Source organism: Taudactylus pleione, unplaced genomic scaffold (assembly GCF_031769625.1).
Source record: "Taudactylus pleione unplaced genomic scaffold, aTauple2 ptg000278l, whole genome shotgun sequence".
Classification (NCBI taxonomy): domain Eukaryota; kingdom Metazoa; phylum Chordata; class Amphibia; order Anura; family Myobatrachidae; genus Taudactylus; species Taudactylus pleione.
The window spans coordinates 1,748,034-1,774,455 of NW_028284680.1; the positions used below are offsets into that span (position 1 = coordinate 1,748,034).

Sequence of the window (26,422 nt, forward strand, 5' to 3'; positions counted from 1 at the left end):
CACAAAAGAAACACTGTGTAAGTAAATAATGGGGTTCTGGGTCATCGGAGACAATATACGCTCATTCTGATATTGCGTCCCTTCAACTAAAAGTACATAGTTCATATTTCATCACCCTAACGTGATCAGTGCTTTATGGCCTCTGCACCTATCCCAGATGTAAGCACTCGTGCCTCTAGCTGCTGTAGAACTACAAGTCTCTGCACCTCCAGCCAATAAGAGGCCTCTATACAGTCAGGTTGATAGCCGCTGTGCAACAGCAAGTCCTGGGGAATGATGGTATTTGTAGTTCCACACAGCTCATGAGCCATATCCTGCATAGACCTCGCCTATACCGCTGTTCCAGAATGTTACCACTGACCTCTTGTTCATGTTTAATACATTAGGTCACAGGTTCTCAAACTCGGTCCTCAGGACCGCAAACAGTGCATGTTTTCCAGGTCTCCTCACAGATTCACAAGTGAAATAATTAACTCCACCTGTGGAACTTTTAAAATGTGTCAGTGAGTAGTGAATACAGCTGTGCGCCTGCTGGGTGACCTGGAAAACGTGACCTGTGTGGGGTCCTGAGGACCGAGTTTGAGAATCTCTGCATTAGGTGATTTACAGGTTGCACATGTATGATCTGTAAGTCACGGTACATGTGTTTGCATGTGATAATGATCTCTGAAGAGTGATGTAGAGAAGTAGCAGGTTCTGGAGTCTCTGCTTGTCACTGCATTATGCTGGTAACTCACTATAGGGCCATAAAAGGAAATATTATCTGTAAATACAAAAGAGTTTACTTTCATCATAGTTGTCTCCTTGTAATAACATTGAGAGCTGCCGTATTGAATACACGATCAGCCCCACTGTCTTCCTAAATACATAAAAGTAGAAGAAAAATGCATAATTTTGGGAGAAACTAGAAAAACCATTTTAATACTTATAATTTATGGCTGACTGTGTGACCAGCTAGGTAACTGGTCATCATCATGTTGATGGGCCTATTTTATATGGAGGCCTGGAGCTGTAGCTGAATCCACCCCATTGTTGATCTGGCCCTGAATTATGACAACTCCCAATGTAAGGTATGCTTAATATATTCTAAATGTTATATATGAAAATAGTGATAGATAGCATTGGTATAATGCAGGTAACGTGATATATAACCTTAATAGGCTGATCATTTGACTTGCTATAGCACTGTCAGTTATCAACTGTATCTGCTGATATGACGTCACAATGTAAGTCTGCTTATATTAACCTAAATGTTATATATGAAAATAATGATTGATAAATAGATAGCATTGGTATAATGCAGGTAACATGTGATAGATATACTGTGTGTGTGTGTATATATATATATATCTCCTTATTTCTACTGACTGTGTAGTGTAAGCTTATTTTAATAGATTGTGAAAATGCAGGTAGGTTGTGATTAATAACCTTAATAGGCTGATCATGTGACTTGTTATGAACTGTGGGGGAGATGCATCATCGGCGACATCACTGTAATTAACCGCGGTATGTACCAAGAATATCGCAAAGAACAGCAAGCTTATTTTAAACTAAACAATAGATTATAAATATGTCAAAATGCCTGTAAGAGGTGATTTTTCACCTCAGTATACTGACCATGTGATCATGTGATTTGTTGCATCATAAGCAGCCTTTGTGATGTCACTCAGCTTTGGTAGCAAGGTCACCATTTTGTAGAGAACTGTCAGCTATCAACTCTATCTGCTGATCTGGCATCTCACAATGTAAGGTACAGTATTCTTAGTTTTATTTTATTTTTTTGCAATATATGTTTATTAGTTTTAGCAAAATAGATTACAAAATAGTCAAAGTCAGCGCACAACATAGAGTAATCATACAAATACTTACTAAACATAACACGATCTGAATATTATCCAGTTTAACAGAAAACAGAACATCTGGAACAGATAATAATCTGGTATAAGCAAAGATTACACACAAAAGGAAGGGGATGGGACTTAAACAAAAAATAGGTGGGGGGGGGGGAGGAGAGTTGGGAGCCCCATAGTGCAACTAGCGAGGATAATTGGGGAAGGCCTGCTGTCAGCAGAAGCGACTATAAAAGCTCTATCAGGTGAGAGATATCTGGGGGTAAATTTACTGAAGTGAGAGCTTTTAGTAGTGGAGATGTTGCCCATAGCAACCAATCAGATTGTAGCTATTATCTTCTAGAAGGTGCAAGTTAAATGTTAAGTAGAATCTCCACTTCTAAAGACCCTCTCACTTTAGTAAATTTACCCCCCTGGACAGATCACAGTTGTTAAATATGATCCTGGGGATTTGAATTCTAGCCATGGGTGCCACGTAGAGGTGAACTCCTGGTTCCTCACCGGGGTCACACGGAGGTCTTCCTGCCTTCTCCCTGTTGTCTCCACCCCCTTCTCTACCAGCAGCCAATCAGAGGTGCCCAGGGTATATGCATACCCATGGTCACCTCCTGCAGTGCTGGCTGGCGGCTGCCCCCGCTGACCCAGTACCCCCCCTCCTCCCGTTCCACTTTCTACCCCTGCCGCCGCTATTTCAAAGTGACTGTATATGCATATGCCGAGTCACCTTTATCCAGGCTGCACCCACGACCCCCCCCCTGTTCCTTCCACAGCCGCTGCTACTATAAAGTGACCCGGCATATGCCGCCGGTATTCTCCAGCTCCACCTCCATCCAAGCTGCCCTCGCGCCCCCAACCGCTGCTGCTGCTGCCGCTGATGGGACCTTGCGCATGCCCGAAGACCTAGAGAAGACTCTACTGATGACCGTGGATATACCGCTCCGCTTGGCAAGAGAGGTAACTGTACATGAATTGCTACTTATCAAAACTACAGATCGCATCGAAGTGATGTGATCTGTATCGGTAAGTAACAATTCTTTACTGCATATCTTAATGAATAGACCCCCTTGTATGTTGCCAAAGGGCCAGGGTATGAGTTAAGGAGCCAGAAAGAGAGATCGGAGGGGGTCACTATCGACTTGGAGAAGACATCACTTTGGTCCCAGAAGGGGAGTAGGAGCCTGCAATCCCACCACATGTGTAGTGTGTAGCCAATCTCTGCATTACAACGCCAGCAGCTGTCCGGCACCCCAGGAAACATCTTGGCTAGGGTAAGGGGACACCTATACCAATGTGAGAGAACCTTAAATTGTGTCTCAATTACAGAATAACTAACAGAGCTAGCAAATGTATTCTGAAAGATTCTGGCCCTGATTCAGAGCTGGACGCTCTGACACAGCACTCGCTCTGAATCAGGGCCGTCCCTCTGAATTTTAGAGCGGCCTCCTGGCCACTCGTATAGCTGTGGGGGGCCACCCACAGCTATAGCGAGCGGCCAAAAAGATGGTCGCGATGGTCTTGACCATCGTGCTTGCGACGAGACCCCTGTGGTAGGGTCTCATGGCCGCAAGCCCTGGAGTGCTTTCAGCTCTATCAGAGCCGAGAGCACTCCCACTGACATCACTTGTGATGTCAGTGGGGCCGGCTCCAGACGGTAAGGCATCGGAACGCCTCCGTCTGGCCAGGTACGCCCGCCAAAGGGGGTGTGCTGTCACTCACCATCGACAGCACGCCCCCTTTGTAGCGAGACCCGGAGCGACGGCTCGGCCGTCGCTATCCGGGTCTCGCGCATACGCACGACGGAGCTGGCTCCCTCGTACACATGCGCACTGGGCCAACATTGACCCGCTCAGCGCTCACGAGCGGGTCTGAATCAGGCCCTGTGTTCCCATCATCATCCACTAAGTCAAGCTGTAGGTCACGTTCCCAATCTCTAGCATATTTAGGGGAAGCAAAGTACAGGTGTTCCAGTCAGAAGTAAATACCCCACTGAGAGAGAATGTGCCGGGCGTAAAGGTGCTAGGCAGAGCTGTAACTAGTCGTTTTGGTGCTCTGTGCCAGAGAGAGCTTTGGCACCCCCCCCACCCCCTACCCCCCATTTTTCATAGTGCACCTGAAAAAGAGCCATGGCCTCATGGGGAAGGGCTGTCCCTGCAAGGGATTTGTAGTAATTCCCTGTTATATTGCCTGAATTCGCAATGCAAATTCAGTCGGTAATATCACACTACAATCTGCATTACCAATGCAGATTGTAGTAAATAGAGCCCAATGTACAGGAAGGTATTATTATTTTAACCTAAATGTTATTAGATAGATATGAGATCGATTAGTATTGATGAAATTAAGGCAGGTAGGATGTGATTTATAACCTCAATAGGCTGATCATGTGACTTGCTATAGAACTGGTTTTAAATATAGGCTGGGGGAAATTGTGTAGGGGTCCCCCTATATTTAAAACCAGCACCGGACTCAAACTGACCGGGGTATAATGCCACAGCCAGGAGACCCTATTACCGGGTCTCCATGGCCAAAGCATTTGCACCCCAAGCTGGTCAGGCCAAGCAGGGGATCTCAGGGGAGGTGGGGACACCCCAAAAAAAAGGGTCCCTCCCTCTCCCAAAACCCCAGGCTTGGTCTGAGGCCTGGGGCTCTTCCCCGCGCCCCTGGGCTGTGGGTACGGGGATAATAATGTGTAAATAGTATGCGGCCGGCACCCGTACCCCCACTGTAAAATAAATAGTTTAAAAAACACAGTACACACACACGGTATACAGTAAAACTTTATTACATACACCTAACCCACTCACACATACTTACCTATGCCAGCTGGTGTGTCCCCTCGTCCCCATTCCACGGATGTACCTGGAAAAAATATCCCATTCTCACCTCCATCCTGCCGCCGCTCTCCGTAGCATCCCCGTACTTGGCAAAATAAGAAAACGAGATGCGCGATCCATGCGAACAGGTGCAAGTATATAGTATGTTGTCACATATACTTACACCTCACGAAATGACAGATGACCGTGATCACCTGTTATTTCCCACGGGCCGCTAGCCAATCAGCCACTTTACATGTGGTGGCCGCTCATTGGCTGGGGCCCACGTATAAGCAGCCAATGAGCGGGTTTCGACGCCAGTCATTAGACCCTTGCCAGGATTAGACAGTCGGGAAGCCGGCAGTCGGGATTGCGTCCGTCGGCTTCCCGATTGCTTCCCAGGTCATGTTGGGGGTGTAGTGTCCTATGTCTGCATATAGTGTAATAGATGTGTATTATGGTCATGTACAGTGGTCAGGACATGTTGGGGGTGTAGTGTCCTATGTCTGTATACAGTGTAATAGATGTGTATTATGGTCATGTACAGCGGTCAGGTCATGTTGGGGGTGTAGTGTCCTATGTCTGTATACAGTGTAATAGATGTGTATTATGGTCATGTACAGTGGTCAGGACATGTTGGGGGTGTAGTGTCCTATGTCTGTATACAGTGTAATAGATGTGTATTATGATCATGTACAGTGGTCAGGACATGTTGGGGGTGTAGTGTCCTATGTCTGTATACAGTGTAATAGATGTGTATTATCCTATGTCTGTATACAGTGTAATAGATGTATTATGGTCATGTACAGTGGTCAGGTCATGTTGGGGGTGTAGTGTCCTATGTCTGTATACAGTGTAATAGATGTGTATTATGGTCATGTACAGCGGTCAGGTCATGTTGGGGGTGTAGTGTAATAGATGTGTATTATGATCATGTACAGCGGTCAGGACATGTTGGGGGTGTAGTGTCCTATGTCTGTATACAGTGTAATAGATGTGTATTATCCAGGCTTGCCTACCCTCCCGATTTGGCCGGGAGCCTCACGATTTTCGGGTGCCGCTCCCGGCCCCCCGGAAAGGCAGGCAAGCCACCCGGAAGCTTTTGACCCTCCCAACCTTCCCCCTGATACAAACGGAAACCCCCGCAGCGGGGGGCCCGGTGACGCGATTCGTGCAGAATCGCGTCATCGTGGCCCCGCCCCCTGCTTCGCAATGCTGAAAATAAGAGCATTGTGAAGAGGGGGCGGAGTCACGATGACGCGATCGTGCATCCCCGCCCCCGTCCCCGCCCCCAGTGTGCCACCAAATGGCCGCCCCCACCCCCGGCTCTGCCCCCAAAGGCCGGCCCCGCCCCCTGCTATTAGCCGACAATCAGCTCCCTCCCGGAAGGCTGGAGCTGATTGTCGGCAAGTATGGTATTATCCTATGTCTGTATACAGTGTAATAGATGTGTATTATGGTCATGTACAGTGGTCAGGACATGTTGGGGGTGTAGTGTCCTATGTCTGTATACAGTGTAATAGATGTGTATTATGGTCATGTACAGCGGTCAGGACATGTTGGGGGTGTAGTGTCCTATGTCTGTATACAGTGTAATAGATGTGTATTATGGTTAGGGATGTGCGCCGGACCATTTTTGCCGGATTTGGATTTGGTTCTAATTCGTCGTCCGGCTTTGGATTTGGTTTTGGATTTGCCAAACTGCGGTGACTGGCTTTGGATTTGGATTTGGATTTGGATTTTTTTACAAAAATTGACCAAAAAAGCTAAAATCACATAAATTGGTCTTTTTTTTTTCTTCCTAGAGTATTATTAACCTCAATAACATTAATTTCCAGTCAATTTAGACCATATCACAGCTTATAATATTGTTTTCAACATTATTGGCCAAAGGTTGCAGTGAGCTGACTGGTTACTAAGCGACAAAGCAGCGGCACAACGACACAGACACCACAGTATAAAGCACATCTATGACACATTGCCACACAGCAGTGGCAGAAATGAAAAGTAGTGCACCCACCCAGTGGGGTACGGCCAGCAGAGTCACAGTACTTGTTTACAGAGTGGGCTACGGCCCTAGGAGTCACAGTGCACAATCTTATTAGCATTACACCGCACATAGGGCCTGATTCACATTACACCATAAAGTAGTGTCTCTTATTTATGTTACGACACACAGTAGTGCCCCTTTTACACAATGCCCACAGTAGTGACCCTTTTACACAATGCCCACAGTAGCGGTGTCCCTTACACAATGTCCCCCAGCAGTGGTGCCCCCTATGCAGTCCCCTTAGTAGTAGGGCCCACTATGCAGTGCCCCCAGTAGAATGCCCCCCAGTAGTATGCCCCCCATTAGCATGCCACCCAGCAGTATGCCCCCCATTAGCAGGCCCCCCCAGTAGTATGCCCCCCATTAGCATGCCCCCCATTAGCATGGCCCCCCCAGTAGTATGGCCCCCCCAGTAGTATGGCCCCCCCAGTAGCAGGCCTCCCCAGTAGTAGGCTGCCCCAGTCGTAGCCCCCCCTGTAGTATGGGCCCCCCCTGTAGTATGGGCCCCCCCTGTAGTATGGGCCCCCCCTGTAGTATGGGCCCCCCCTGTAGTAGGCTGCCCCAGTAGCAGCCCCCCCCAGTAGTAGTAAGCCCCCCCAGTAGTATGGCCCCCCCCAGTAGCAGGCCCCTCAGTAGTATGGCCCCCAGTAGCAGACCCCCCCCAGTAGTATGACCCCCCCCAGTAGTGCAGACCCCCCCAGTAGTATAGCCCCCCCCAGTAGCAGACCCCCCCCCAGTAGTGCAGACCCCCCCAGTAGTATAGCCCCCCCCAGTAGCAGGCCCCTCTGTAGTATGGCCCCCCCAGTAGTATAGCCCCCCCCAGTAGTGCAGACCCCCCCCCCAGTAGCGCCCCCGGACCTTTGACAAGTAAAAAAATAAAAAAAATAAAAAATAAAAACTTACCTGATTCCCCGCTCCCGCGCCGTCCGCTCTGTCACACGCTGAGGAGGGAGCCGGAAGACGGAGCTCATGTGTGAGCTCCAGCCGGCTCCCTCCGTGCAGCAGCCAATGAGAGTCTGTGTGACTCTCATTGGCTGCTGTAACAAACACACAGCTGCCGCTGGCGGCTGTGTGTCTGTGTCTGTGTAGGGCAGAGCGCTATCACTGCGCTCTGCCCTACACGCGAGGAGACCTGATGTCGGATTCTCTAGTGAGAATCCAACATCAGGCGGCCGCCGTTCGGCCCCGAACGGGGATCCGAGTCAGGCGGTGAACACCCGAACAGGGTTCGGGTGGACTCGGATCCCCAATGTTCGGAGCGGTTCGGATTCCACAGAATCCGAACCGCTCATCTCTAATTATGGTCATGTACAGCGGTCAGTTCATGTTGGGGGTGTAGTGTCCTATGTCTGTATACAGTGTAATAGATGTGTATTATGATCATGTACAGTGGTCAGGACATGTTGGGGGTGTAGTGTCCTATGTCTGTATACAGTGTAATAGATGTGTATTATGATCATGTACAGTGGTCAGGACATGTTGGGGGTGTAGTGTCCTATGTCTGTATACAGTGTAATAGATGTGTATTATGGTCATGTACAGTGGTCAGGACATGTTGGGGATGTAGTGTCCTATATCTGTATATGGTGTAATAGATGTGTATTATGGTCATGTACAGTGGTCAGGACATGTTGGAGGTGTAGTGCCCTATGTCTGTATACAGTGTAATAGATGTATTATGGTCATGTACAGTGGTCAGGTCATGTTGGGGGTGTAGTGTCCTATGTCTGTATACAGTGTAATAGATGTGTATTATGATCATGTACAGTGGTCAGGTCATGTTGGGAGTGTAGTGTCCTATGTCTGTATACAGTGTAATAGATGTGTATTAACCTATGTCTGTATATAGTGTAATAGATGTGTATTATGATCATGTACAGTGGTCAGGGCATGTTGGGGATGTAGTGTCCTATATCTGTATATGGTGTAATAGATGTGTATTATGGTCATGTACAGTGGTCAGGTCATGTTGGGGGTGTAGTGTCCTATATCTGTATACAGTGTAATAGATGTGTATTATGGTCATGTACAGCGGTCAGGACATGTTGGAGGTGTAGTGTCCTATGTCTGTATACAGTGTAATAGATGTGTATTATGGTCATGTACAGCGGTCTGGACATGTTGGGAGTGTAGTCTCCTATGTTTGTATACAGTGTAATAGATGTTTATTATGGTCATGTACAGCGGTCAGGACATGTTGGAGGTGTAGTGTCCTATGTCTGTATACAGTGTAATAGATGTGTAGTGTCCTATGTTTGTATACAGTGTAATAGATGGTTATTATGATCATGTACATTGGTCAGGACATGTTGGGGATGTAGTGTCCTATGTCTGTATATGGTGTAATAGATGTGTATTATGGTCATGTACAGCGGTCAGGACATGTTGGGGGTGTAGTGTCCTATATCTGTATACGGTGTAATAGATGTGTATTATGATCATGTACAGCGGTCAGGACATGTTGGGGGTGTAGTGTCCTATGTCTGTGTACAGTGTAATAGATGTGTATTATGATCATGTACATTGGTCAGGACATGTTGGGGATGTAGTGTCCTATGTCTGTATATGGTGTAATAGATGTGTATTATGGTCATGTTCAGTGGTCAGGACATGTTGGGGATGTAGTGTCCTATATCTGTATATGATGTAATAGATGTCTATTATCCTATGTATGTATATGGTGTAATAGATGTGTATTATCCTATATCTGTATATGGTGTAATAGATGTGTATATGGTGTAATAGATGTGTATTATCCTATATCTGTATATGGTGTAATAGATGTGTATTATCCTATGTATGTATACAGTGTAATAGTTGTGTATTATCCTATGTCTGTATACGGTGTAATAGATGTGTATTATCCTATGTCTGTATATGGTGTAATAGATGTGTATTATCCTATGTCTGTATAGGGTGTAATAGATGTGTATTATCCTATATCTGTATAGGGTGTAATAGATGTGTATTATCCTATATCTGTATAGGGTGTAATAGAGGTGTATTATCCTATATCTGTATATGGTGTAATAGAGGTGCATCTCTTGCAGATACTGTTAAGCTGGTGCAGTGATGTATAATAATAAATGACCCTTTGCTATATCATATAACATTACAGTCCTCTTTTCACATTAGTTAATAAGCATTTTCATTAGGACAACATCAGGAAAGATGGTTTAATTTGATTTCTAAAGACAGAAAACAAGAAACAGTAGAAGCTGATACATTCAACTGTAAACTTTTTCTATAATTTCTACTTCACTGCTGACTCTTATAAGCTGCTGTGATCCCTCGGGCATTGGCCTCAGAGCTGTGTGTATCGTACAGCTCCAGAGAGAGAGTGATTGTAGCTTTGCTCCGTGAGTCCTGCAGAGCTGGGGCTTTAATACAGTACATTGATTACTTTATGTGTTATTATCTATAGCTGAGACCTCCGGCTGATGATGGTTTCCAGCCTTCATTTGCTCATTCATTAGTAAGTTGTCATCGGCTGTGATGATAAAACTTCAACAACGAGATGTTTGGGTGTTTTTTATCGTATGTATTCACCTGCACTGTACTTATGGTCTGACGTAAGGTACCCATCCACATAGTGATATTTGCAAGCGATTGCACGGTAACAAGGTTTTTATCCTGCAATCGCTTGCAAATCGTGCATCCATCGTGCACATTTATGTCAAACGACCAGCGATGCACGCGCGATGGCCGTTTCCAACATCTATCATCGGGCAAACATCTTGGTCAACCCGACGATAACGTCAGGTTGAGCATGTTCGCAGATGATTGATGAGCCTGCACTGAACGACTGAACGTTCAGTGCAGGCTCATCCCAGACTGACAAACGACTGCACAATTACAATGTCGTCATCGTGCAGTCGTTTTCAGCTCGTGGATGGGCAGCATTACACAGTGTTTTCTGAGGGTATCTGTAGTGCTGCATTCAGACCCAAACCGTGATTTCATCTTGTATCTAGTGTCCTATTATCAGACAACGTAAATGTAAGATGTACAGCGTGACAACGCATTGTAGTTTTATTCTGACGGCGTGGGACGAGCATAATGTAATGCACCAGGGAATGATTATTCGCTACTGGAAGTGGTTCTGTCTTTTATACCTTTTTAGGAAGCTAACGTGACCTATTAGAAAATGGTTCACGCCATGGAGGATGGTCTGTAAGAGGAATGGGGCCTGTAGCTAGGAACTTGGGAACTATACTAAATCCGTTCCAACTAGGAGCCGTACTCAATTTGAGCAGATCCGCAATACTTTTCCGCCTCCAGGACTTTTCGCCTGTAAAGTATCCCGCTTATCCCCGTATTTAGGGCCTGATTCAGAGCCGGACGCTATTTGCGCTCGCTCGTTCAGAAAAAGGGGCCGGATATTTAAATAGAGCGCTCGCTCTTTGCAGTCTGTTGACACCTCTATGTCTGAACGAGCGAACGAAACATGCGCTCGCTATTTTTTTTAAAACTCCCCCTGGCCGCTCGCATCCTACGTCATCTCTGCTATTTATTAGATTAATCGAGTACATCGAAAGGCGTCTGAACTGCTCGCAGTGCTTGTGGTAGCATTTTCCTACCGCAGTCATGCGAACAGTTCAGGCTAAGAAACAACCAAGTGACGTGGTCGATGACGCTGCTTTGTTAATTATGCACACCCATAAAACGCCCGTTTTGGCACGCCTGCGTTCGGATCTCCACTCCCCGTTTTCAAGCACCTTCCCCTGTTACCACCCACAAACGCCTCATCCTGTCACTCAAATTAGCAGGCATTCGCTATTTTGCGAGCACACAATTTCCTACCGCAATGACTTGTTCGCGGATGCGTATTACAACAACCCATACGCATGTGCAGTTGTGCGAACATCGCTCGGAGCGAACGAGCGGCCGCTTACGAGCGGCTCTGAATCAGGCCCTTAATTTGAAAGTAGGCGAAAACGGGATCCGGTGAAACTTAAACAAGCGGAAAGTCCTGTCAGATTTGGGGAAATCAGCCTGACACCCCCCCCTCCCCCAAAAGATGCTCTGACATGGGGGTTCCCTATGATACCCCCCGATTTGGCTTGCTGAAGGTATTTGGTGTTTTTAAACAGGCTCAATAGCTGCTAAATAGCGTTTTTCTATACGTGATGCAGAATAGTATTCAGGAGGGTTTTTTGCAGAAAATAACTTATCCCAGCAAATTTGGGGTACTTGAAAATGGGGGTCAGCATATTTTAAAGTTGCTGAAGTTAAGTTTAAAAAATCGTGAAAAATCCACCTGCCGCAAGCCCCTGCAATAAAAAAAAACACCTGGGGCATACTTGCGGACCCCCGCAGAGTCAAGTTCGCTAGTTTTAAAAAAAAAAAGAAAAATAAATTTTGCTCCCAAAATGAGTTATTTTTTTTGGGGTGTCCTTTTAAGTGTTTTGTTTTTAAAAATTTTACGCAATTTACTTTTGTGGGACTGTCTGAAGGCTGCACGGGGGTTCCCGCAACGTTGCACCCCAAAACCCCAATTCTGCACTTTTTTCCGTGATGATGGCCGCGTGTTACACATGAGCACTTTATCAGTTCTTACATCTTGGTTAAAAAAATCTGCAATTTCTCTAAAAATTGACGACTAGGCAAGAAACGGGCGCGTGGAGTAATTATACTTCTATGCAGCTATTATAAGGATGATTTACTATTATACATACTAATGCCCAAGCTGTAATGTTATTTTATCTAATTAAGTTCCACTTGTAAGGGAAACACAGCTACGTTTCTTAATGATGACATTAATAATAATTAGACGCTGTTGTTGGTATATAGTGTGTTTTTTTTGTTTTTTTTAGTTACACGGTAAATGCATCCATGAAGTATATATTATATACACTTTAGGCACAATTCTCCCGACACATTACATGAGACACATTGAAGGGGAAAGTGCAGTATGACGGCATTATTAGCCAGTTAGATGTGAGTAAGTGCAGTCGTAAAGCCATTAAGTCGCTCAGACGGAGATGACATAAGTAAGTCCTAATGGCTAAACCTGGTTTCCAACAAACAAAAAAAGTTCTGCACCCAAATAAGCCGGATGCAAAGCATGTCTTCCACTATTCATGGGCGTTTATGAATTGGAGGCGCAGGACAAGTGCACCAATAATCGCCGTCTGTTTGCAGCCTGTCTACCTATTTGTACGGAACTGCACAATGCATAGCGATCAGATCTTGCGCAGGATTTTGAGCATACCTTGGTACTTCTTTAATATGGAGCTTGAGCGGAGTTGGGGTTTGGCACACCAGCAGGTGAGTGTATATTGGATGCAGGGTGCTGGAACAGCGGTTATACTGGATAGTAAGTCAGGTCTCTGACAGAGCTAAGTGGAGATGTCCGTCTCCCACTGTGTCACTCTTACACAGTAACAAGATGGCACAAAGCATACGCATTACTGACCTCGGTGACCATCTTGGATAAGAGAATTAAGGGGGTCATTCAGAACCACTCGCGAGCGGCAGTACGCTCGCAAGTGGGTCGATGTTCCCCACTGCGCATGTGCACAACGGAGGGAGCTCCGTCGTGCGCATGCGCGAGACCCGGCGAGCGAAGGACTTTCCATCGCTCCGGGTCTCGCACCAAAGGGGGCGTGCTGTCGATGTTGATTGACAGCACGCCCCCTTTGGTGGGCGTGCCGGGGGCGTGCCTGCCAGACGGAGGCGTTCCCATGGGAACGCCTACCGTCTGAAGCCGGCCCCACTGACATCACTAGTGATGTCAATGGGAGTGATTTTGGCTCTGATAGAGCCAAAATCACTCCAGGGCTTGTGGTTGAGAAACCCGACCACAGGGTTTCACTCGCAAGTCCGATGGTCGCGATGGTCAAGACCATCGCGCCCATCTTTTTGGACGCTCGTATATGCTGTGGGTGGTGACCCACAGCTATACGAGCATCCAGGAGGATGCTCTATTTTAATGGAGGAGGGCCCTGATTCAGAGCGAGCGCTCTGGTCAGAGCGTCCGGCTCTGAATCAGGGCCTAAGTCCTGCTGGAGGTACATTAAGCATGGAGACTGCGCAGTCCACTATCAACAGTTATGTGTATAGATCACTAGCCAGGATTGCTGCATCGCCCCCCCCTTAACCTTTCTGAGAGAACATCTCCCCAACAGTTCAGAGCCATTGGTTTCTAATAGATGAGACACTGAGTGACGCAATGTCGGCTGACTTATACAGTGTGTTTTCAGGGCATCTGTAGTGCGGCCAGATGTAATAGGTTTAGCAGTAATCTCACATCGGTCGAGTGTTATCTTCAGAATGGGAAAACATCTGAATGAGACTTTAATGGGCGTTTATGAACTGGAGGCGCAGGACAAGTGCACCAATAAACGCCGTCTCTTTGCAGTCTGTCTACGTATTTGTACAGAACTGCACAATGCGTAGCGGATCCCCTGTGTCTCTCAGCCGCACAAATGACTGCAGCCTCGGGTTTTAGTCCTGGACCAGATCTCATGAGGACACTGCACTGATAATGTGGGTACAGCTGCAGCAGTAGCGGAGTGGCAAGGCGATACATCATTGTACACCGGAACGGCGTTGTAATATCAGGTAAACAGGGAACAATGCATCTTACCTTCATGGTTCATGTCTGGAAATTTCAATTTTTGGGATTAGTGGTCCTTTAAATTGAATGTAGTGCTAATAACCTCTTTGTTCTCAGTCCTACGGAAGCTTCTCCTGGCATTACACGTAGGAAATGTGAGAGATGCCTTCTAAAAACCACAGCTATTTGTACACTAGCTACAGTGACCGTATTCTTTGTAATTCATTCTAAGGGGCCTATTTGGCTATAATCGCCATATCGGCTCGGGAATCTATGGCCAATATCAACACGACTATTATCTATCTAGGTTTACGTCTCTTTCCCAGCTATTCAGCAAATATCATTATGGGGGAATCGGTATGAATTACCGCCGGACCTATGCCCGGCGGATGAAATACCGATGCCGGAAGGCCGGCAAATGAAGATCCCGACTGAAGTGAGTAAGACCCCTAACCCCCCCCCCTAGTGCCTAACCCTAACCTCCCCCCAGGGGTGCCTAAACCTAACCCCCACACCCCCCCTCCCCACACCATAAACTTAACCCTCCCGGGGGGTGCCTAAACCTAACCTCCCCCCGTTGGTGCCTGACGCTAACCCCCTCCTTCCCCTAGCCTAACCCTCCTGGGGGGGTGCCTAACCCTAAGTCCCCCCCCCCGGGAGTCCCTAAACCTAAGTCCCCCCCGCGGCTATCGGCTCCCAACTCCTGGTTTACCTACGTTCAGCATGCCGGGCATAGGGATTTCGGCATGGGGCTTATGATAGGCGTCAGTATTTAGACGCCTATCATTAGTCCCATGCCGGGATTTCACTGTAGGGTAGCGCCGGCTGTCGGCATTTACATCCCGTTCAGGGACATTGTTTGTGTAAACACGTTATAATCATCAGTTTGATAAAACTGTGCCGGCTGTTTATTTCATATATCTTATATAACGAGAGAGGGGAGGTAAATTGCGGTGGCCACAGTGTTCTCCCCAGAAATTTTTTCCAGCCGGGTGGCATCAAAAAGTAGCCGGGTAGGCAATTATGCGTGCCCCGGGAAAAGGGGTATCTCCCTTACCAATCCAACCCGACAGGTCTCAGGCTGCTCCCCCACTGGCTCTCAGTCAAAAGTGCCCATTATGCAGTGCCCTCTGTATTTGTACCCTTTATACAGTGTCCCTGTAGTTTTCCCCTTTATGTAGTGCCCCTTGTAGTTTAGCTTTGCCCTTATGCAGTGCCCCCAGGCTGAAGTAGTGCCCGCAGACTGGTCCCTTATGTACTGCCCCCAAGCTTAAATAGTGTCCCTTATGCAGTGCCCCCAGTAGCAGTCCCCTTTTATACAGTGCCCCCAGTAGCAGCCCCCTTTATACAGTGCCCCCAGTAGCAGCCCCCTTTATGCAGTGCCCCCAAATAGCAGCCCCCTTTATACAGTAACGCATACTCACAAAAGAAAAATAAATAGACAACTTACCTGATCCCCGCTCCAGCCGACGACCGCCGATGTCCGCTGCTCCCTGCCCGCTCTGCACTATGACGTCTCTCCCGTCAACCGCTGCTGGGGAAGCCGGAATGGGAGCTCATGAGTGAGCTCTAGCCGGCTACCTCCGTGGCCGCAGCAGCCAATCAGAGTCTGTATGACTCTCATTGGCTTTGCTGCGCTGCTATGACAAACACACAGCTGCCGCTGGCGGCTGTGTGTATGTTTCTGTGTAGGGCAGACCGCTACTCACTGCCATCTGCCCTACACTTGTGGGACACTAGCAGCGGGTGCGGGCCCGCACCGCCGATGTTACAGTTCCGGGCGGTGGGGGATTTTTACCGGGCGTAACGCCCGACAAAGCTTGGGGAGAACATTGGGCCAAATGAGGGGGGCAGAGGGGCAGGAGTTGCAGGGACTGGTGGGAATAGATCTGTGTTCCTGCAGTTTTCGGGAGAAATAAGTATTTTCTGCATATAGCGCCACACTCAGGGGGCGTTCTACAAGGTACGGCTTTTGGGATTTTTGTTTTTCTAGTTGCTGCATAGCAGAAAGCGATAAGCGTTGTAGTGAGCAATCGCCTGCTCTATACGATGTGATGATGTAGGAGTCCGGCATTAACGGAGAAGATAATTGTGTTGTCTTCTCCTATACTCCGTTCCTGCATAGGGCCGTATTCAATTAGAAGCGAAAAGCTGTTTTTTGCGGAAAACGATCGCGGCTTTTCACGTGGTTGGAACTTCTCTCCAAATTCAATTCCAGACTGTTTTTGCCTACACGGAAAGTCAATGCAATGTAATACCGGAAAAAGATTCGCCTAAGAAGTGCAACATTTTTATTTTGGGGTGCAAACATAGGGAAACAGCTCAGAACCCTTGGGGCAGCCCCCCAAAGGACAACTGTGTCAAAAAATCCCTGGAAAAAAAAAAACATTACACCCCAAAAAAGTATTTTCATTTTGGGGGTGAAAATGTACAAAGTGGTGGGACAAGCATAAAAGCTAGCAAAATAGCCTTCCTAGGGGTCTGCAAGTAGGGGTCAGGGGTTTTTAGGATTGCAGGTGCATGTATGAGGGTGGTTTTTCACATTTTTTAAAACTTCACTTTAGAGATTTTAAAAGATGCTAGTTCCCATTTTCAAGCACCCCAAATTTGACTGGAGTACTTATTTTCACCAAAAAATACAGCTTAATGCCAATCTTCCCCACTTTTACAATGACGCTAATAACAAGGATTTTAATCAACTTCGGTACCCCAATAGTTTTACTAGGGCTATTGGAACACTTCTACATTGATCCCCAATGTTAGTGCATCTGTTTGGGGGGATTCAGACTGATTACCCCAATTCTGACAGTACTTTTCGCCTGTTTTACATTTGCCACTTTCCGTTTTTCGCGTCCAAAACACGTGATGTGGGCGAAAAGTCAGGTAGGCGGAACTTTAACGCGGAGGTGAAACTAATTGAATACGGCCCATAGTTGGGATACTGAAAACATGCGGAAATATTTGTGTTAGTATAATATAAGTATCACTTTTGCATGATATATAAGCCACTAAGTACAAATTAACAAATCTTTAATATTGCAGAACACTGTATTATTTATAAATACCCCCTTGTCACACTAGCTTTACTTATTACCAACACCCTGTGTCACCCACCTCTCATTTTACCGTGCACTTTATTTTCCTTTTACAGAATAGCACCTACGTGTACTATGCTGTAACTACTACTAACCTACACGTGCTATCCTGTAACTGCTACTAACCTATGTGTACTATGCTGTAACTGCTACTAACCTACGTGTACTATGCTGTAACTGCTACTAACCTACGTGTACTATGCTGTAACTACTACTAACCTATGTGTACTATGCTGTAACTACTACTAACCTATGTGTACTATGCTGTAACTACTACTAACCTACGTGTACTATGCTGTAACTGCTACTAACCTACGTGTACTATGCTGTAACTACTACTAACCTATGTGTACTATGCTGTAACTACTACTAACCTACGTGTACTATGCTGTAACTACTACTAACCTACGTGTACTATGCTGTAACTGCTACTAACCTACATGTGCTATGCTGTAACTGCTACTAACCTACGTGTACTATGCTGTAACTACTACTAACCTACGTGTACTATGCTGTAACTACTACTAACCTACGTGTACTATGCTGTAACTACTACTAACCTATGTGTACTATGCTGTAACTGCTACTAACCTACATGTGCTATGCTGTAACTACTACTAACCTATGTGTACTATGCTGTAACTACTACTAACCTACGTGTACTATGCTGTAACTGCTACTAACCTACGTGTACTATGCTGTAACTGCTACTAACCTACGTGTACTATGCTGTAACTGCTACTAACCTACGTGTACTATGCTGTAACTGCTACTAACCTATGTGTACTATGCTGTAACTGCTACTAACCTACGTGTACTATGCTGTAACTGCTACTAACCTACATGTGCTATGCTGTAACTGCTACTAACCTACGTGTACTATGCTGTAACTGCTACTAACCTACGGTGTACTATGCTGTAACTACTACTAACCTACGTGTACTATGCTGTAACTGCTACTAACCTACGTGTACTATGCTGTAACTGCTGCTAACCTACGTGTACTATCCTGTAACTACTGCTAACCTACGCATGCTATCCTGTAACTACTGCTAACCTACGCATGCTATCCTGTAACTACTGCTAACCTACGCATGCTGTCCTGTAACTACTGCTAACCTACACCTGCTATCCTGTAACTACTACTAACCTACACCTGCTATCCTGTAACTACTACTAACCTACACGTGACATAGATGTGGAAACCTATGCTGGCAGGAGGACTGATGTGCACAAGCCAACCAAGGCTCTGATTCAGCGTTGTAGGGAAATTCTATATTTCCGTACATCTTCCATGTGTGCAGGACCGTACTGCGCATGTGCAGATTTGTTACTGCGATGTCACTCGCAGTGCTCCAAAAGCCGCAGTAGAGGGATTGACATGCTGCTGGCGTTTGGGGATGGTGACTGGAAGGTGACCAGTGGTGTATCTATAACTGGTGCGGGGCCCACAACGCACACCCTGCACCCATTTATTCAGTAGTCACCTCTCCGGAGTCCCGCATCGTAAGCGGCAATGTTGCACAAATCACTGGGAAAATGCCATTTCATTTCCCTGGTGTTTTGCACATGTACAGCAGAAACAAAATAGCCATTAAAATGTTCACCACGCCACTTACCCAGAGACCCGCAAACGCACCGCAGACTGGCACAGCGCCAGAGTCTACTAGTGCTCACTAATGCTCTGCCAGTGAGAGTGTAGGGTCCCAGACTGTGCACACGCCCCACCTCTCTTTATACGCTCCTAGTAGTGACGAGCGGCATTCCAGAAAACAGGGGGGGGGGGGGGGTCTTCCTTCCTCGTGACATCTGTGTGCCGGCAGCCTAAGTAAATATGCATACTGTTTTTTCAGTACCTCCAGACCCACCTGGGAAGTGGTCAGCTGTGTCCATTCCAGTGTAAGAGCTCGTGTCTCTCTCCGCACTCAGAGTTGTGGCACAGTGGAGGGCAGGCACACAGCGATGTTAGTGATAATGACAGAGAGAGCTGAGAGCTGTGGAGAAGGTTGTGGTCCCCCCCCCCCCTTGGGTTGTGGTTCGTATTTGCTGGATCTCAGCTGCATTCATTTAACACATCTGAATAAAACATTCCTGCAGATTAGCGCAGCGCTTCCATCGCCGTGAAAATTTAATGAAAACTTTCTGCAGCGAATAATGATGATGTAGAGAAGTACTTTGCATGTTATGTCACTCCTGGCTGTAAGCTCGCAGACTGAGGGAGATCTGAGTGCCGGAGCCCCTTATACTCTGTGCAGCCATTGCCTTATGCCTTGTAGGATATAGCAAGCTTGCGAGCAGGGCCTTCCTCCCTATATATCTGTCTGTTATTACCCAGTTTTGTTCTATTAATGCTGACAATTGTAAAGCGCTACGGAATAAGCTGCGCTATATAGAAACTGTAAATAAATAAATATAGCAGCACAAAGTTTTTTTATGCATTCATGAGAGATGTGCAGCCAGAAACGCTTCCACTACATAGGTGTCTGTGTATAAAACTGCAGCAATAAATAATCCTGACTTTCTAATGCTGCAACAAATGGCGATCGGAAATCGCCCAGGGCGAACGTACCCATTAGTCGGGGCATTCTAGAGGGGGCATGCACATAAGTGACCAGACCGACTGGGGCACACGTGCTCTGTGAGACCAGTATAAGTTTGCGCGTGTGTGCGTGTGTTTACACTAGTTAGCAGCCTGTTAAAATGACGGGACACACGCGTAAAGTCCCGTCTGAGCGCTGAAAGGGGTCGCCTTTCAGTCATTTCTGCTCGCCAGCTAGGGGGGTTGCGAGTAGAAATGTCAGCGACGGTGGCTGTGCGTGCCCGAACGGAGCAACAATTGAATTATTCCGTCGGTCGCCAACTAGTGGCCGCCAGAGCGCAACGCACTTGAATTCCGCCCATAGAGGTGAGGAGTAGTGTTAGATAGATAGATATATATATATATATATATATCTATCTATCTATTTATTATTATTTCTATAGACCACAGAACAGGGATTGTAGCGATACTTCTACTAGCTTTGTTGAATAGGCTTGCCCATGCTTTGTGGTGAATGCACATCTTATTACCATGCTGCCACCACTATTGCCGTTTTCTCTGGAGATTGGGGTTTTTGTTTTTTTTTACTGTTTAACAAATAGACCCCTGAGTGACATGACCAAGGCAGCCATGTTGTGATATCCAGCATATATTCATGATAACTTAGCTGCCTATCACTTCACTTGGAACCAGTGACATCACTGAAGCAGCCATTTTGTGGGTTCAGTCTATAAATTGACTGGGAGGAAGTGACATCATTGAGTCTGGTATTTTGCTCGCTGACACAGTATTCATGTCATTGGGGTCACGATAAACCCAGTGGCATCGCGGAAGATTTTTACCCTTTAGAACAAACGTACATAACATTACTAAGAGTACAGCCAAACGCTATGTTGTCTCATCTTATACCCGTGATTTATATTCTCCGTGCCTCTCATCCTTTCCAATCATTACTAACACACCGAGAATGAGCATCTGCTTGTCGTGGACTTCCGTTTGTTGCTTGTGTCAGTGTGAAGACCCTGCTCCGACTGGCGGAGGCCGGATGCTGTGCTGTCTTTACTGTCCATGATGTGTTATCGCGCTCAAACACCACGGGATGGAGGAAGTCAATTATTTACCCAATGTCTCTTCGGCAAAACCTTATATGAATCGTAAACCGCTTTCTATAAATATAGATGTAATTATTTTGTTTCCGATAGCGTTGACTATTTTTCTCCTGGTTTTTTTTTTTTTTTTTTTGCCATTTCTCAGAGCAACCCTGGGGCTGTGCGGCTCACTGGAATTTCTTGAATTTTAAGTAGATAAATAAAAAATAAAAATAAAAAAAATTTGGAGCTAAATTTAAGAAAGTAGGAAAGATGAGAAAACTGTCTCGAAAGCATTTCAGTTTAAATAGATGCAGATGTTTTTTTATTTATTTATATTTTTAATAATTATTCCCCATTAAATATTTAACAATGTTGATGATAGTTGTTCAAATATATCTATGACAAAGGAGCCGATGAAAATATTTTGATCCCCAGTATACCGCGACTGGTTCTGCTGTGGCGCTGGAATCCGGGGTTGGGAGACCAGTGCACGGACAGCCTCCCACATAACATCTGGATGAAGTTTTCCACTGGAGGTATAGAGGGTACGTATCCTATTTTAGTGACAAAGAGGAAAGGGTAAGTTACTTAATTAGGTGGACTTACCCTGGAATGGTTACATTTGTGTCTTGGAGGATAAATACAGTATAGTAGTACAATATAACATTTAATTCTTTATTTTTAAAATATACATTGCATGATTGATCTGACACCTATTATAAAAAAAACAAGACTAAGGCCCTGATTCAGAGCCGGACGCTCTGACAGAGCGCTCGCTCTGAATCAGGGCCGGCCTTCTTGTTGTTTAGAGCGGCCTGCTGGCCGCTCGCATAGCTGTGGGTGACCACCCACAGCTATAGCGAGCGTCCAGGAAGATGGTCGCGATGGTCAAGACCATCGCGACCATCGGGCTTGCGACGAGACCCTTGTGGTAGGGTCTCGTTGCCGCAAGTCCCAGAGAGATTTCTGCTCTCACAGAGCCGAAATCTCTCCCACTGACATCACTCGTGATGTCAGTGGGGCCGGCCCCAAATGGAGGCGTTCACATGGGAACACCTTCGTTTGGGCAGCCACTTCCCCGGCCCGCCCACCAAAGGGGGCATACTGTCACTCAACATCGACAGCACGCCCCCTTTGGTACGAGACCCGGAGCGACGGATTGCCCGTCGCTATCCGGGTCTCACGCATGCGCGCGACGGAGCCGGCTCCGTTGTGCGCATGCGCACTGGGCCACCATCTACCCGCTTGCGAGCGCATAGCGCTCACGAGCGGGTCTGAATCAGAACCTTAGTTCAAAAATGAATTCAATAATTGGGGACAATGTGAAATAAGGATTGTTAGGACATCAGTCATCTATTATCACTTATTCTATCAGGTAGTTATGTATCTCATATAGTTATAAATGATCAGTTCCTAGTGTCGGTAATTATTATTTCCCGTAGTTATTTTTACCGTATTCCTGGAGTGACGTTCTCCTATAAGACCTCCTTATTCACCTAGCGCTGTGGTTAACCCTTCGAGTATCTTGATGGCAACATGTAGCAGTCTATTGATTAGGTAATGACCGATCAGTCCCTAGCTAGGGACATGCAAAGTATTCAGCCTAATAATAATATTAACATCGGACCATTAGAAGTTCTCTCTAACCTTTATTGACCATATTCCTTATAATGAGAAGTCGCACAGCAGCTGTAATGAAAGTGTTGGCTATTTCCTTATTAGCACATCCGGTATACTGATGAATCTGCTGCATCTAGTGCTGAGTAATGTGCTGCATACTGCGCTTATCAGAGACTCCGCTAGATACATGGTGATACTGGCGGTGTATTCTGTAGTGTGACACCAGGGGATATGATATATAGTGTAGGGATGAATGACACTAGTAACGCGGCTTCATCTCTGGCAGCTGGTGTCTGCTGTCTCTGCTCTGGGCTTAATAACTAGAGTCAGTCTTTAACAGTTAATTTCTTGAACTTTAATTATGGGTTAAGGCACCTAATTTAAAAAATATATATATATATATTTCCTCTGTGTCACTAAAATAGTAAAAGTATTTTGAGTATCTAGAACCTAGCACCTCCCCATAATCTCTAGTAGGAATTTACACCGAAATATAAAAGTATATTACTAGGAGAACCCTAATATAACTACACTGTAGGTGTAGGACGTCACCGCCCTCTGCCAGCCCCCGTCACCGCCCTCTGCCAGCCCCCGTCACCGCCCTCTGCTCTGACTTTGCTTTTTCATTATAAATCCAACAATAATTATTTTTTATTTTTTTTTATTGTAGATGTTTTTTATATACATTTTGGTTGCTAGCATTGTTTGCGCACCCTCTGTAACGCTAGGAGGGCTGGATATGTACATTGTGCGCACAGGACAGTTATTATTCTGTTTTGTATTAAAGGAAACGTGAGGCCGCAAGAAGCATCTTGTGATTTGCTGTCTGAAATACAAATGTCTGTGGTCGGAGTAGATGAACACGCGTGACTTAGCGTATAGCCCAAGGTTTTCGCACTGGCGTGTTGTTCTGGGGTCTAATTTGCATTGCAAAACATATCTCCGCCTAAACCAACTCCATCAGGAAGCAGGGACTCATTTCCACACATACAGTACACGGCTCTGGTGTGGGAATTGCGATGGGATGTATGTACACGGCTCTGGTGTGGGAATAGCGATGGGATGTTAGTACACGGCTCTGGTGTGGGAATAGCGATGGGATGTAAGTACACGGCTCTGGTGTGGGAATAGCGATGGGATGTTAGTACACTGCTCTGGTGTGGGAATAGCGATGGGATGTAAGTACACGGCTCTGGTGTGGGAATAGCGATGGGATGTAAGTACACGGCTCTGGTGTAGGAATAGCGATGGGATGTAAGTACACGGCTCTGGTGTAGGAATAGCGATGGGATGTAAGTACACGGCTCTGGTGTGGGAATAGCGATGGGATGTTAGTACACGGCTCTGGTGTGGGAATAGCGATGGGATGTTAGTACACGGCTCTGGTGTGGGAATAGCGATGGGATGTAAGTACACGGCTCTGGTGTGGGAATAGCGATGGGATGTAAGTACACGGCTCTGGTATAGGAATAGCGATGGGATGTTGGTACACGGCTCTGGTGTAGGAATAGCGATGGGATGTAAGTACACGGCTCTGGTATAGGAATAGCAATGGGATGTTAGTACACGGCTCTGGTGTGGGAATAGCGATGGGATGTTGGTACACGGATCTGGTGTAGGAATAGCGATGGGATGTAAGTACACGGCTCTGGTATAGGAATAGCGATGGGATGTTGGTACACTGCTCTGGTGTAGGAATAGCGATGGGCTGTTAATCACATTATAACTGTGCCATGTAGCTGTAACCTGTGTTTTCAGATTTTCCATTAGAAGTGCTATGTCTGTGCTGTGAAAGCCAAGCAAGCCATTATCACTAGGCGCGCAGCAATACAGCTGTCAGGAGTCCTTAATGGGATATAGGATACATTATGATGTATATAACCTACACAGTATGATGTATACATTGTGCTGTCTGCTGACCACCTGGGGTAACGGATTGTACTCGTCACAATACTGCAAATTATGGACAGGTGGAAACTATGGTGTAAATTATTATTGTTAGATTAATAATATAAATATTATTAATTATAATATTATTATCTTCCTATAGCAGCGGTCTATTTATCACATAATATTTGCAGGATATTTCTCAAACACCCATTTTCAAAGGGGTGTCCGCAAATGTCTAGGATACCCCGAATGTAACATGGAGGGTCCATAGCAGATATTTACGGCCCCCATTGGTTTCTATAAAGGTGTGACCGGGTGACCTCGCCCCACCAGGCTATCACAGATTTTTGTCACTGATCAGAATAGAGGGTGGTTACTTGTCCCTGAGTTACCTGGGTGGGCTTACTTCCTAGATAGCCCCCCCCAATGATAAATTAATGTCAGTAACCGTTTGTTACTGACCCCTCCCACTGCGTAGTGGGTGGGTAACACTGCTACCACCATGTTACTACTACTGGCACCTGGAACCGCTTATTCCACCAAGACTCCTACACCGCCGCCTGGAACCACTTCTCCCAGACTCCCATGTTGGCACCTGGAACCACTTCTCCCATGTTGGCACTTGGAACGACCTCACTCAGGCTCCCATGTTGGCACTTGGAACCACCTCTCTCAGGCTCCCATGTTGGCACTTGGAACCACTTCTCTCAGGCTCCCATGTTGGCACTTGGAACCACTTCTCTCAGGCTCCCATGTTGGCACTTGGAACCACTTCTCTCAGGCTCCCATGTTGGCACTTGGAACCACTTCTCTCAGGCTCCCATGTTGGCACTTGGAACCACCTCTCTCAGGCTCCCATGTTGGCACTTGGAACCACTTCTCCCAGGCTCACATGTTGGCACTTGGAACCACTTCTCCCAGGCTCCCATGTTGGCACTTGGAACCACCTACTTCTGGGTATGTGTGTGGACGTTGCTGTAACACTGCTACCACCATGCTCCTACTACTGGCACCTGGAACCGCTTGTTCCACCAAGACTCCTACACCGCCGCCTGGAACCACTTCTCCCAGACTCCCATGTTGGCACCTGGAACCACTTCTCCCATGTTGGCACTTGGAACCACCTCTCTCAGGCTCCCATGTTGGCACTTGGAACCACTTCTCTCAGGCTCCCATGTTGGCACTTGGAACCTCCTACTTCTGGTATGTGTGTGGGCATTGCTGCAACGCTTCCTGGGTAGCGTCTGCTAATTCCCATTGGTTCCTCACCATGAACCAGTCTCTGCAGGGTAGCTGGAAGAGAGTTTCAGCTTGGAGACACTGGGCTCAATCCAGAACAGCCGGAGAATGGAATAGCGTTTTGTGCAATTCTGATGGTCACTGGATACGAGCAGATACATTTTCTTATGGCAAGATGTTTACTGCTCAATGTCTTAAAAAAACAATTCCCCCTTGCTGAAGGTGCTCAGGGTAATCACAGCTTACAGATGTTACAGAAGTACAATCCTTCCTGATGTTTGAAGGATACACACATTCTGGCCTCGCAAGCCCTCTTTTTTATCCCATGCTAACACATGGTACCACAGGGGTTAAATTACAACTGGGGGCACAGCAGGGGCCCTTGCTCCTGGGGGCACTGCAGGGGGCATTCCTACAGGGGGCACTACTTTTTAGGGGCATTATTACCAGGGGCATTACTACATGGGGCATTATTACTACTGGGGGCACTGCATAGGGAGACCACTACTGGGGGCACTAGATTTAGGGACCACTACTGGGGGCACTGCATTTGGGGACCACTACTGGGGGCACTGCATTTGGGGACCACTACTGGGGGCACTGCATTTGGGGACTGCTACTGGAGGTACTGCATAGGGGGACCACTACTGGGGGCACTGTATAAAAGGAATTGC

The 26,422-nt window shown here is 46.5% G+C and overlaps 1 protein-coding gene across 3 annotated transcripts in view; it reads left to right on the top strand.

The window, feature by feature from the left end:
• Nucleotides 1–702: 702 nt before the first annotated feature.
• Nucleotides 703–26,422, top strand: part of B3GAT1 (beta-1,3-glucuronyltransferase 1) — a 230,671-nt gene continuing 204,951 nt past the window's right edge. Inside the window, exon 1 of one of the 3 annotated variants that reach the window (XM_088481755.1) lies at nucleotides 703–728. In XM_088481755.1, the coding sequence (XP_088337881.1) occupies nucleotides 723–728 (6 nt within the window). In that variant the 5' untranslated portion in view covers nucleotides 703–722. The remainder of the gene's footprint in view (nucleotides 729–26,422) is intronic. The other 2 variants (XM_088481758.1, XM_088481752.1) reach the window with 2 other exon arrangements.